Genomic DNA, 14819 nt, shown 5'->3' on the forward strand with positions numbered 1-14819 from the left:
TTTGGTTTTAATGGCACTTAATTTGTTCTGGTTCTCACTGATCTCATCAGTCCTGTTTACAGTCGCAGCAGGCAGCTGTTTTCAGAGAAAAGGCTCTAAAAACCTATTGTATACTACCTGCTCGACAGATGGACGAAGTAAACAATTAGCTGGTGAACATAGTGCAACATTAAGCAGTTAAACAGCAAGATATTTCTCTGGAATTTGCAGAGATCAGAACAGAGCTAAAAGAAAAGTGAAGCCAGGTGGCCAGAAACACGACTCCCAAAGGATGCTAACATTGCTCTGCATCTACTGGATGTTGCTATCACCAAATCGACATTATAAGATAAGACATCAGGTCAGAAAGCAGGTTTAAAACCTTTACATATTTTGACTTTAGAGTTCCCAGTGCTGCTGTGCTTTGATAAATTCAGCATGGAGGAAGACTAGTTATCAGCCCTTATTCCCCTCTAAAATGAACCAGAGCAGCTCAGTCTCACAGACCAACTCCTCTTTTGTAATGAAAATGACTGATTGTAAATAATGTGGAAATCTGAAATTCATTGCTAAAGACCCAGAGGACCCAGCCATGTTTTGCAGAAAGATGCCAAACATGTTTTCAAGGCTGAACAGGCTCCTCAGTGCGTCGTGGCACGGGGTAGCTTGGCTCAGAAGTATCCACCTGTATAAGAGAGGACGGCCCTGGCCAAACACTCACGCAGGCCAGCAGCTTGACATTTCCTCTGACATTTTTTGCGTCCATATTCCTCCATCACCTCTTGGCCTTTCTGTCAGAGACGAGCAATGGGGTCTTCCTCTGTATCAAGGCATTGATTTCATTAAGGTGGAGCAGCAACCTTGACTGAACTACAGATTGAAATGCAGAATAAATGCTCCCACTTCACACCGTGCAAATTGATATCAGGAAAAATGCTTGTTTCATTTAGAGGACAGTGTACTTTATTGATTACGCTGTCATTCTGTTAAAGTACCCTGGTATGCATTGTACATTTAATTCGTCTGTGCTTCAATCAAGATACCTCTTACACTTGTAGTATATTGAATTGGTCTTTTTAAATGTCCTGAACTGACAGGCTGTGAGAGTGGGAAAAACTACTGCACCGACATTAACCTGAATATTATTTTGGGCACTAACGAAAAATTAAAACTCAATGAGGCGCCCAGAATTGTGGGAATCAATTTCACCAGAAAATGAAACAAATGTTAATTGCATTCAGGTTTGTAATGATAATTATGCAGAGCTAGCACCATGCAGAAGAGTGCTTTGTTGTGAAGGTGGTGAAGCAAAATTGACTCTTATTCAACACGTTCAACATTTTTGGGCTTTGTGATATGAAAAGATGTCATTGTAATCGTACATGATTACACTGGAGAGATTAACTGTGACGCTTTTATTTCCTGCTGCTCTATTTTTCTGCAGGAGTTCTGTTACGACATAAAATATGCAGACCTCACCAAAAAGACCTTGGAGGTGACCGTGTGGGACTACGACATCGGAAAGTCCAACGATTTCATTGGTAAGCACAGTTGAACCGTGCCAGGTCTCTGCCTCATCAGAGACGATGACGGCATGGGACAAGCTTAAATAGCTTAGAATGATATTCATCAGCATCAGCAGCGCCACTGGCCTTCTGTCCAGCTGAGTCTGCCATCTGCCCGGACCTCTCTGAAGGCTGGTGGCTGGGAAGCAAACAAGCACTGAGCCATACTGGGAACTAACTGGCCATCATGTACTCATGTCTGTTTGAGCATGATGCCCTGTTTCAAAGCACTCCCCCCAATCATTTTTTCAAAGTAATAAAAAAGCTTTTATCCCTCTTGAATAAAGGAACATATCATAAAAATGTAAAAAGTGGGAAAACAACGTTTTTTATTGGCAGTTCTTCCTTGACCTTGGAAATTGGAGTCTTCTCGGAGTCATCAAAAATCCATGATAACTGACCAAGCATCATTTACTGAGGAAGTCAGTGAGAAGCTGTTGAAAGTACCAGAAAAAGCTAATAAATGGACCTTGAGTAAAGGTTGTTTGGCCACAATCTTAAGAACTGAGTAGCATTGTAGTAAAGACAAATGTCATGCTCTCGTCCCAGAGCGGTGTACCCTGAAAATCACACTGGGTTGCCATTTTGTTTAACATTCAGCTTGACTTTGTGTTTGTGTTCAGCCATTTGTGTAGATAGGGGTTATTTTTATTGTGTTTCTCCCTAACATATCAGGGGCGAGTCACATCTGTTCACCTCTATAAATTCTATCTACCTAAAAATATTGAGATTCAAAGTTCTTTCCTGATTGAAACAGAAGTTGGCAAAACAACATCACCTCAACTGCAGTGGTGAAAGAAGTGTTCACATACTTTAGTTTGGTAAAAACAGCAATACCACTCAAAATACCCTTAGAAGAAGTAAAAGTCCTGCATTCAAAACTGAGTTTAGTGGTAGTATAATTAACAGAATTTTCTAATTTCAACTGCAGACTAAATGAGTTCTACTGCATTACATTATACAACTGGATAATAATTAGTGCATTGCCTACTGCATATTAATATATAATATGCATTGTATTTTATATTCTCATTATAGGTATTTAAAATCTAAATTAGTAACAGTAACTGCAGCTGTGAAAGAAATATAGTGGAGTAAAAAGTAGATTATTATCTGTACTGTGTTACTTTCCACCACTGCTCAAAAGCTATTTAGTTGTTGTGATATGATTAATAACTTCAGAGCAGCGACTAAATGGACCTTGAAGGGAGATTGTTTTGTCAAGATTAATAAATGATTTATTAACCATGGATCAATCTAATAAAACATAATATAAACAGATATCTGATATCACAATATTGGCATGGGAGGGACGCTGGAAGTCAGTCAGGGTTGCAAGTGCTGAGAGAAAATCATTAATATTAATAATGACGCCATGCTAAATGCTAAATACCTAACATTCATGGTATTGATTCATTTGCATTAATTCAAATGGACAGGATCATATAGCCTATTTAATAGTTATTATTATTATTAGTTTTCTTTATATCAGATTTCAGGGGGTGCTGCAGCCCCCTCAGCACCCCTGCTTCCAGCACCCATGATTGAAAGCGTTCTGGTTTCCTGACCAAGCACATTAGTGATTTGTGTGGAGACCAAAAGAGGCGGAACTCATTGGACGAAGTGCAATCATGGAATCTATCAGCTCTGATGAGGATTTAGCTTTTTATTATTTAAAAAACGTATCTGCATTCATATGCAAATATCTGCTTATAGAGATTTACCATCAATAAACCATTAGTTTCAACTTTATAAAGGCTGTCTCATTAGAAAGTGCTCTATCACAACATCTTTAATGCTACCTGTTCACCTGTTTTGTCTATTTTGTGTTGTTGCTAAGGCACCATAATGATCTGCTGTTATCCTTTTACTCTTTTATAATGTGAGACATTCTACATCTCCTACACATTTTGCATTTAGTTCAGCATGTGACTCATACTCTCCTTGTGTCCTTTCAGGTGGTGTTTCTCTGGGTATCAATGCAAACGGAGAGAGGCTCAAACACTGGTTTGACTGCCTCAAAAATAAGGACAAGAAAATTGAGCGCTGGCACACGTTGACCAATGAATTACCTGGTTCATTAAATGACTGAAGACCCACATCCTGTTGGCCCCCGTCCCCTCCCTGGCTGCACCAGATAGGACTCCTGCCTTCATTTTCCTACCCCCCTCCTCTTCTTCTTCTTCTCTGGATTTTCCTCATGTTGGCCACAGTGACCTGTGACACCTCTTCGGGAATATATTTCCTCTCAACAGGGCTCATTTTAAAATATCCAAAACCTTATGTTTGTGTTCCACAGCACTCTCACATATACAATAGGGGTTGTTTTTTGAACAAAATGAATCACGGGGATTGTAGAGTTGAATTTTAAGCTTCATAATTCTGACTTCTTGTACGATCAGTGAAGAAAAAAGGAGCAAATGCTTTCTATTTAATGAGATATGAGATATTTTACAGCAGCTAAACAATTTACCAATGATTCACCGGTCCCTGTAACAGCACAAACAAAGCCTTCTTACTGTCATCTTAGTGGTAAAAGACTGGAGAATCCAACAAAGGATGTAGCAAAATTTCATACTGTTGGAGTTTGCAGAAATGTTTAGTGGAATAGTTCCCATCTTCTCAAGTAAACCACCTTTATTCTGCTCGACATTAATATTTAGTCTTGTAAAGGAGCAGTATAAATAAATGAGCCACCGATTTATTTTTTTTCTTCTGAGTTTACTGAAGATGTTGCACATTAATATGATTGTAAAAGTGTTGGGTAGCATAGGTCCTGTTTTTCAGCCCCTATTTAAGTGACTCCCACACAGCGGGCCAACTGCCAGCAGTTTGTTGTAGAAATCTGGTGTGAACAATGTCATAGGAACGCAGAACCAACTTAAAATGCAGTACAAGTTAAAGGTCCAGTGGATAGCACGAAGGAGAAACTACGGTACCTGCAAAAAATGCAAAAACACCCCTGTCTAGAGCCAGTGTTTGGATTGTCCCTGCTATTGTAGAAACTGTAGATCCTCCTAAATGTTACACACTGGACCTTTAAGGCCTCAGTATGCTTCAAACAAACTAGATTGAGCTGCCTGACAGAGACTGTCCTCCATGAAAAACAACTTCATCAGTCATTTCAGTATGCTATCTTCAAAGACCTCTAGCAGCTACAGGAATTGTGACTGTTGTCCATCGAGAGCAAAGACGATAATAGTAAGTCCGCAGATAGATCTTTACCACCATCAGTGAACCGGCTCAAGGTTCAAGCTCCTAGGTTTGGACCGTTCGAAGCATTTCGACCAAAAATAAATCGGTTCGGAACCTGAAAAGTTTGAACCAAAAAATAGCAGGTTTTCCTTGGGAACCAAATTGGGCGTGTCATATTGTACATGTCGTTGTGCAATTAAAGTGGTTTTACTGAAAACTGGTGGAAACGCAGGACGGTCCGCTCGATAGCACCATGGAACCGATTCAAGAACCAGAGCTAATTTGATGGAAAACCACCATGAGGGAAAAGGTCTGGGTGGTCAGCAAAAGGACCTGACATGGGAGACAAAGCGCTGTTCACGTCTCTTTTCCCATCAACAATCAATGTTGTTTCTTTAAATCATGATCGTTGTCCAGAGGTGGCAAAAGTACACACATTCTTTACTCAAGTAAAAGTACAGATACTCAGGTAAAAGTAGAAGAACCGATTCAACTTCTTTAATCAAGTAAAAGTGAACAGGCTCTGAAATGTACTCAAAGTCTAAAAGTAAGAAGTACTCTTACTGTTTCTTTCTGTTTCCGTGTTAAGTTGAAACTTCAAATAGAGTCTCCCTCTCTTGTCTTTTTCATCATGCTATGTTTGTCATTTATGATATGCACCGGTCTCGATGTTGGGAAGCCATGCAATGATGCAAAAGATAATAATCGACAATCCCTCTCAATTGTATTAAAAACTAAAGTAACAAGCCTGTTTTTTGTTAAGAGTAGAAAGTACAGATATTTGTGTAACAATGTAGGGGGTAAAAGTGGAAACTTCTCAGAAAAAAATAACACTTATGTAAAGTACAGATACCTGAAGAAAATACTTAAGTACAGTATTTGTACTTTGTTACTTCCCACCTCTGTCGTTCCTTAACTTTTTGTGGCCAAACCAAACCAAATCTTAACCATAGCAATGTCACAGAAGAAAACTGTGTTTATACCTGAATGTCCACAGTTGAATCCGATGCTAAAACCCTGCCGTCGTAACCTCCTCCTGGCTGCATCCTACTGCCTCCCTGATCCATCTCCAACAACTCTGTCACTTTTGTCTTTGTAGTCTCGACGTGATTAATCGTTCAAACAATGCACACTTTCAAACGGTTGAAGGCATTTGTGGTGTTTTACGTGGTATTATAAACGAAAGGTTAGAAGGTACTTGTGAGATGAATGGAGAAATTCAAATGCTGCCTTGGGATTTCTGACTTCAAAAACTTGGTGGGTGTATGTTGTTTCAGGAATTGCTGAGAGGATGAATACAGTTCCAAAAGTTACGTTTGAGTTATAAATCCATGAGTTTAAACACCAAAAGATAGCACAGCAGCTTATAATATTACAAGGAAGGATTTTACAACTCAAGAAAAATCTCTGCAGCAATCATTTTATAAACAGGATGTTGCGTTGCAGCTAAAGTTGAGCCTGTGTTGGCATTCCACTGTATCAAAGGAGTAGCCTTCCTTGCTGTTGTTTGCTTGAACTTGGCCTAAAGTGGGCATTGTTGACCTTGTTTCCACCATCGGAAAAGAGGGATCTCAGGCGCTGTTATATCATATGTCAAGTACCTTGTTTGAAGCATACTGAGGCCTTCAGTCCTCTTCCTAGTGAACTGGGTTTGTTTGGAAAGGACAAAGTACCACAACCACACCAACAACACAGGCAGTTGATAGCCATAAATTCTGCTTAGAGGATTTTAGGATGACTGATGCTCATCTGTAAGCTTGCAGGATGGCAGGTTACCAAACTTCTGCCCAATAAACAAACGTTTGTAATAAAAATCAACTTTGCCTGAACTCCTCCTGAGGGCTTACAGCAAGCATTCACGATGTTACAAACACTGATTCCCGGCATGTCTCTGTATAGACTAATCAATATGAGACAATGCCAGGTGTCATAGCACCACCGGCTTGGATTACTCACTGATTCTTCAGTGCAACCCCGAATCTATAGAGCTGCCTAGTTTTGTGGTAATCCTGATGTCAAGGCTCGACAAGTGTTTTGTCCATTCGTTACAAGTGGCTTGTTTCTTATTTACAGTGATAAAGCAATGGGTAGCTAATTCAAATATGCATTCATAAATTGGAGATGAGTCATGGATACAAGGCCACAGTGACATTTTCATTCAGCTGTGGTGAATAGTAATATTTACAGATTTCTTAAGAGCGACTGCTTTAAAGAACTGCACTGGGCTGCACCAGCTATGTCAAAGTTTTCTCCAGAGTCAGGGTGTAAAGTTGACACTAGAGGCAAGTTAGTTTGTAACTAAATCAGCTACTAAAATTGGTTGTACCACCATAACTTGGGACATAACTAGTCCTAATAATAACTAGTCTGGACATATAGTCGTAAATAAGGCAAGTGGCCAATAAATGATAGATTTCCTGTGCGTATTGGTTTGGCATGAGCCTCTTAGGCACTGTAGCATATTGCAGTAAGCTAGATCAATATTGAAATATCATATCAATAAATTAGGTTTGTACTGGATTACTGTGTTGTGAAATGGCTGCAGTTCATGAAAAGATGATGCTGTGTGGCATAAGAACCAGTCAGTGAGTATAATTCTGTGACATTTTATGATTTGCACTACCCTAGGGGCATGTGTAACTATAGTTGTTATGTATGTTATTATATTGTAAGTTACAACATAACTCTAAGTAACAACTAACCACAGAGGTAAGTTACAACTCCCCGTGGTGCAACCGCTTTTATTTTAGTAACGCATAAATCACAATTTAGTAATAATTTACGATATAACTAGGCTAAGTTTGAACTTACACACCTAAATGGTGCAACAGGCTACCGGGTTTCACACTTCAAGGGCAAGATTAAGTTTCTTTCAAACGGCCGTGCAGAGTGTCGGCAGAGTGAGTCAAACTGGAACCGACAGTCAGTCGGCGAGTACTGTAAGAGCATAATCACGTAATAGCTGCTTTGAGTATGTGATTAGTCAGGAGCTGAAGAGGGTTATGGATATAAAAGTAGATCTCATATGCGCAGGATGATTTGGATGATCTGTGGATAATTTGAGCACAGAGGTGGACGCAGTCACTGCACACTGCGATCACATCACACAGCCTCACTCCACTGTGTGCACGTCCGTAGAGAGCCCGCTTGATGGAGTCCAGCTGTAATCAACCACAGAATGACGTTCAGTGGGTGACCCGCCTGGTGGAAATCACTTGTCCAACCACAATACTGCATGATTGGGCAGCTCTATGGTTGTGTGTGCGCAGCTTATTGTTTACACTACAGAGTTTCTACTGAAAAAAGAAATAAACTCACTGACGGCATTTTCAACTGTAACATGGCTGAAAATGTACCTGCTGTTTGTCCAAAGGGCCGAGTTTTAAAAACGGAAAGTTTACGTCAAATGTTTAAAAAAAAATAATAATAACAAAAGCATGTATTGTTTACAACAGCCTATTCTTGCTGAAGTTTGCTGCTGAAAAGCCAAACACGTCCTTATGCTAAAGTCAGTGCGATCGTTCAGTCGTGCAATGCAAGCTTTGCTAAGAAAAGCCGGGGTGAGAAGGGCAGAAGTTTTACTAGACTAGCCTTGTATGTATATTGTTAATATGTTGTTGCATCTGTTGAGGTTTCTATTTTTTTTTTTTTCAATGTAAGCAGCTCCACTTTAAATGTATCAAACAGAATGTACATGTTTAACCCCTTCTATTCCACAGTAAATCCTCTACGAATGTGCAGCTTAGTGCTCTGTGTTGTTGATATTGTTCATATGTCAAATTAAAGCCTTGTATTTGGGCACACGTATCTGGGGAATAGAGATGGTTGAACTCAGAGGCCAGGAGCAAACTACCAGGGGTTATATCACTCAAGTCATATAACTAAAACTTTCCTTTGACTCCCTCTAGCCTGATGAATTATTTATGTTTTTTTTTTTTTTTCCTCCACTCAATATTTTATGTTAAAGTTTGATATACAGTCCTGGAAACTTACCAGGACTGGAACTTGAGTTGCCCTTGTGGATCAGTAGGCTGGGATGCATGCCATGTATTTGTGATTTTATGAGTTTGTATGACCTTTTCTGCATGCCCCCACACCCACCTTTCTTGTAAATTTCCACCGTGCACTGACTGGTAACACAGAAACGCCATACCAATAGTCCTCACGTAACGTTCAGGATTCCTGTCAGGCTTTGCAATTCAGCTAACAGCTTTTTGTCATTACCTCACGTCACTGTGATAGGCCGGGCATGTTTGTTTTTAGAAGCATGTCGAGTCTGTCAGTGTGGCTGACCACGTTATTCTAATTATTCTAACTCACTAATTACAGCTGGTGGATAGCGACAAACAGCCCTAATGTCAATTTGTTATATTATTTAACCTTCTTCACCCATAGTTTTATTGTTGACGTAGTGTTTAGAACTTTTGCACTGCTTTCACGCCACACACCATTAATTTTGAAGAAAATTTGATTTCGACAAATGGCATCACACCAACCAAGCTGGGGAGTGAAATGTTTAATGCATCACATGGGCCCTCGCGTTTCCGTTTTCTTTAAGTGTTAAGAGCCTCTTCAGCCGCAATGATTTGTGAGGCACAAACCGGCTGTGAAACCTTGTTGGCATCTCAATATACTCCTTGACACAACAGTGATCCCTCCCTCTCTCTCTCTCTCTCTCTCTCTCTCTCTCTCTCTCTCTCTGTCTCTGATGAATATGTAATGAATACAACCGACATGTGATTTTGATTTTGTAATCTGTCTGCCTTTGTATGCAAGCTCAATATTATGGAAAAAAAAACAAATCTGCATGCATATGTTCTTGGTTTTGTCATGAGATGACTTTGCCTAATGTTTGATACTGTTTTCTGTATAAAAAAAAACTAACTACACGACTGTGGATGCTCTAAGATTATGCTATAAGTCAGTCTTTTCTTCTCGACAACATTTTGTACCTTTGAACACTATCGCATTGCCTGTTTGGCTGCTGTATTGACTATCTGGAAGCGTGACTTGATGTGAATTAAAATCTCTCCTTTGTTGTTTTGTTTCCTTTTTAACACTCAGGCACTTGTTTGCATTATTCTGGTTTGTTGAATGTATGACTATAAATGCATTGTCTCAAATTATATTTTAGTCCTACGCCAAATTGGCAGTTTATTGTGCCTTTCTTTGTTTCTATTTCTGTATTTGTGTTTGCATGCTTATGAATCTAATTATTGAATCTTATTATCTAAAACTAATTATGGTATTGTTATAATAAATAGTTCAGATACAGTATGTTGCAATAATTTTAAATTGCATGCAAATAGACAAAACCTAAGAAGAAACCTAAGAAATATCACCAATTTGACAACACCTGCACAGCATTTAGGAAAAAAGTCTGCAAATAACTAAAACAAAAGCACATTTCTTTTTGCCAATTCAAAAAACAAACACACATGCAGCATAATAATACTAATGAAATGCAGTGCTTCATAAAAATAAAACAGAAAATCATCAGGTTTTAAAAGACGATAAAACGAGAAAAACTGATAAAAACAAGAAAAACATTTGAGGAAATAAAGTTTTAGAAAAGTAAAATCAGATTTCCTCAAGAAGTAAAATCAGAAAAGGCTCTCAGATAAAAGAAGGTTTTAAGAAGGGACAGCAGTTCTTTTTGCTGCATATGTGTTGTCAAATTGATGAAAATGTTCTCTTTGTTTGTTTTTTCTAGTTGCATGTGTCTGTTATAAAGTTGAAGGGTCAATTCTTCCTGCACTCTGTGGTAATTAATAATGATAAGAGATGTAGTGTCAGGTTGCAACAGGGGCAAAGTTTATGTGCATACTTCTAGCTTAAGTGCTTCACAATGACTTCCTGTGACATAATTTCTGTAGCTCACTCCAGGGTCCATGCTAATGGTGCTTGCAGACAGCGGGCGGTTCCTGCCAGCTCAGTGATACCAGTGTAATGTATTTTGACTGGGAAGCAATAGGAAGCTACATGACTGCTGTGTTTCCTGCTAATGCGAGGCCAGATTCATCACGCAAGTTTATGAATGTCTGCTACCCTAGCATAGCTAATGGACGAGCAAGATGGATTCATGTGCGTTTCTTTATTATGTTGAGCTTTCCACATGACTCAGTATCAGACACTGTATCAGAAGAATAAATATATAGATGATTAATAGTTACAATTTTGACCTAATGATGGCGTTTGATAAAAAGTAATGGAATTAGTAAAGTTATTACAGTTCTTCCTGAGGGGAACATGAATGTCTGTACCAAATTTCATGGCAACAACACATTTCACAAATGTGAACCTCATTGTGGTGCTAGAGGAAAAGTCAGGGGATTGGCAAAGTTTTTGTCATCTGGGAAGTACGGAGATCTCTACCAGATTTTGTGCCAATCAACCTGGTAGATGTTACGATATTTCTCTGGATATGTGAAAACCTTTTCCTGCCACTTTAAAAGTCAGTAAAGAAAGTAACTATGATGCATCTTCTGTGGACCATGAATGTCCGTACAAAATTCTCAATACATCCAAAAATTGTTGAGATATATTAGACTGGACAAAAGGTTGTAGATCGACTGACCATTGCCATCCACAGATTATAAAAACAGGAGTCACACGACTGGCCAAAGTCAATTTAACACATGCATTTAAATTAATTTAAAAACATCTTTTATGGCCACATCTTAGACTACTTGATAGTTTAAATTCAATGAAAAATAAACAATTTATTGATTTCCAATGCCACCTTTAGATATTTCTATTCCATTTTTTTAATAATGTGCCGCAATAATCTAATGTTTTTGAGTTGAAATACCTTCATTTCCAAGCAAATATTGATATATGTGATTGTTTACAATTAAATCAGCATTACATTTCTGTCACCCCTTAATATCTCCATGCCACCCTCTTGCCACCTTGTGACTTTCTCTAGATCTGCCCCTGCCTAAAAGTATGACTTATTATAGCAGTATATAAAGCAAATCCTGCATGTTAAAGTAGAGAAACAAATATGTATTACAGTACAGTAGATATGTTAATATGTATAAAATGTATTTACTAGCTGTATAACATCTAATGTAACATTTGAAATTGTAATCATATTAGAGGTAATAAAGGTACTCCAGTGATTTAGTATTGCACGTACATTTGGGGGAGTCACAAGAGATGAAGAATATTAAAATCAATGTAACAGAGGCAGATATGCATCCTGACTTTAATTTGCGAGCGTGGGTAAAGCCCCCAAAACACTGAAAACCAATTTTCACCAAAACCAGTAGCATCTTTTTATTATACCCTCTCTGCCTGGTACATCTTTTAAACTTTAACAACTCTCCTCCAGAGCCACAGAAGATATTATACAGGCTGGGTAATTTTCCCACGACTGGACTGGCCTTTAATCTGTGAATTTAGGGGAACTACTAGCGGAATTACTTGGAAATGTGAAGATACTTAACAAATATGTATTCACTGCTTCAACAGTAACTCTCCTCAGCAGACTCAATAAACATTATAGCGTTCTAACCGCCTACTCTATCTTGCATTGAGAACTGTTCCTATTCAGTGTTCAGCTGCATTGTACAGGTCTATTGAAAATACAGGCAATTTTTCAAGTGGTATTGCCCTTTGAGGACATTACGAGACAATTCAAGAAAGTACAGATCTCCTTTTTGTGCCTTTTACAAGGTTACTCTTGCAGAAAACCATAAGGCTGCACAGCTCTCATTCACATGCAGGAAACAAAGGAAAATCAATTAGCTGCCTCTTTCTTTGTGCCCTCATCCCCTAATGCAACCCATTATAACAGTGAAAGAGTCTAAAGTCTTTGACAGCTACAGTCAGGAACTCATATCCCCCAACAGACATACTTCAGATGATCAGTAAGACTGTTTTCATGTAACTTTTAGTATTTAGTTTGTTAGAGATATAATATGTAACATTTCCACATTAAAATGTCTATAAACACTAGACCTATGTTATATATTTTGTTGAGTTGTGTACTTACATAATCCAAAATGTTTCCAATAATATTAAAAAAAATGTAATCAGGTAATGGTATGTTTCACCGGTCATCTGTCAAATGGCGTCATTTCTTGCCATAAGCTGTCATAAACTGACTTGTATCCACTTTTAAGCCAAATTTTTTTAATAGACTTTTTAGATCTTGGTGGTTTTTAACTCTATATTTTAACCGGATGAAGGATTTTAGTCATCAGACGTCTGGATCTTAAGTTATCAGAGAAACAAGCTGAGCTAAAGTTAGCAGCAGCTCGGCTCACAGCCCCTACGAGGCGTGTTTTTACCCATTTTAATCACTGGGTACATTTGTTTCCGAAACAGAGACACCTCTGCAGATAATTCAGCTCCTTGTAGAAACCTCCAGAACATCTGGATCTTAAGTAATCAGAGTAACAAGTTGAGCTCTGGTCTGCTTGCAGTCCCTCCAAGGCATCCTTGTCCACCAAACAGCGTCGGACAAACATTGATTTTCAAGGTGAAACTACTTTATTCAGTGTTTTGACCTCTGCAGATAATTTGACTCCTGGTAAAAACCTCCTGAAGATGAACACTGAAGGAATCCTAACCAGGATACACTGACTGCAATTCTAGCAATGATGGTGAGGACAACAACCCCCATGATCCCACACTACAAAGTTCCTCTTTTGTTATTGTTTCTGGTGTGAGAGATGGCCCTAGTGGCAGAAATTAAATATTGTACATTTAAAACTTGTTAGCTAACTTTAAGGACGAGTGTACAATACTTTTTTTTTTTGTTGATGACAGAATTTGGAAAAAGGACAACAAAAGTACTGAACCAGTAGTTTTAGCTAGACGGCAGGCTTGGAAGGATCATTGCTCATCCCTTCATTCATTTAATCACCTGGCAAAGATTCAAGGCCCACCTCATCATAAAATGCATATTTGTACCTGCTAATAACACCTCTACAATTATAAGATGACAAGGCATCTGTTAAGAAAATAATGTAGAGCAAAGAGCAAAAATGCACAATTACTCTTGTACATTGCATTATTCTTGTGACAGGATATGACATTTTGTCTGACAGCCCGCGCTGGAAGAATATTTTTTAGGAATATATACAGAACTAAGGAGGACGCCCATTTACTTTCCTGTCAAGAGTAAGATTTTGAAGACATTTTGAACTTGTGATTTATGTCTTTGAGCACAACAGAAATGAGAAAATTTGAGCTTTCAGCCATCTATCTAGCAAATGGAGAATGCATGAAATGATGAACGAGTGGCTATGGTGGCTCGTTGAATCCTGCAGCTGAACTCTGAGGACTCCGCCTCTGCAGGTAAAGAGGAAAAAGAGAACATTACAGCCTGTCAGAAGACAGATGCAACAGTAAAAATAAGGAAATTAAATGTGCAGCTGAGGTTAATAAGTTCATTTTGATCCTTAAAGGCTGTACATGTAATATTCCTGCTTTAATGAATGTGACTAGTAAATATGGGCAATGGTTGCTTAGTGTTTGCCGGCACCTGAACTAGGTGATCTCTGCTTTCAAAACACAGCACTGAGCCAAGGGAAGGTCCTGGCAGAAATGACTCTCCACAGTGCTTCACATCCATGTTAAATATTAGATAAGCATTGTAGGTATCATAGCCTCCAGGTTTCCGAAGAGCGGTGGCTGTGGTCTGTGGTTTTATAAAAATTCATCCTTCTACTCTGTTCAAAGCCATTGCATTGATAAAAACAGTCATTTTAGGGGAAATAGTGTCTAGGTGACAATTATAATCCCTTAATCTTGATGAATTTGAAGAAATTTAACCTTAGGCTGCAGTATTCACTTGTCTAATATCTCTGGCTGTCCTATTCCCTTGACCAATTTTCATCATGGACCGCTTTGCTATAAAAAGACAATTTTTTAGCATCTAACTTCATGTCAAATTATTCCTTTTTGTCAGCCGAAAGCCAAAACTTCTTCTTTTAACTCTTTGGCAACAGGTAGTAATGATGAAATGTCACGAACGCGCACCTCCTCAGGAACAGGTGGTATTTGTCAGTTGACAGTTTGGTGAGCAAATCTCACAGAAAAAGGCAAGAGATATTTAGGATAAGAACA

General features: G+C 38.6%; 1 protein-coding gene across 2 annotated transcripts in view; it reads left to right on the forward strand.

Annotated features, from left to right (window-relative positions):
- The window catches only part of doc2b (double C2-like domains, beta), a 134742-nt gene extending 124857 nt beyond the window's left edge, over window positions 1–9885 (forward strand). For both annotated transcript variants that reach the window (XM_051401900.1, XM_051401901.1), the window contains 2 exons: window positions 1424–1520; window positions 3503–9885. In XM_051401900.1, the coding sequence (XP_051257860.1) occupies window positions 1424–1520; window positions 3503–3636 (231 nt within the window). In that variant the 3' untranslated portion in view covers window positions 3637–9885. The remainder of the gene's footprint in view (window positions 1–1423; window positions 1521–3502) is intronic.
- The last annotated feature ends 4934 nt before the right edge of the window (window positions 9886–14819 follow it).

Source organism: Dicentrarchus labrax, unplaced genomic scaffold (genome assembly GCF_905237075.1).
Source record: "Dicentrarchus labrax unplaced genomic scaffold, dlabrax2021, whole genome shotgun sequence".
Classification (NCBI taxonomy): domain Eukaryota; kingdom Metazoa; phylum Chordata; class Actinopteri; family Moronidae; genus Dicentrarchus; species Dicentrarchus labrax.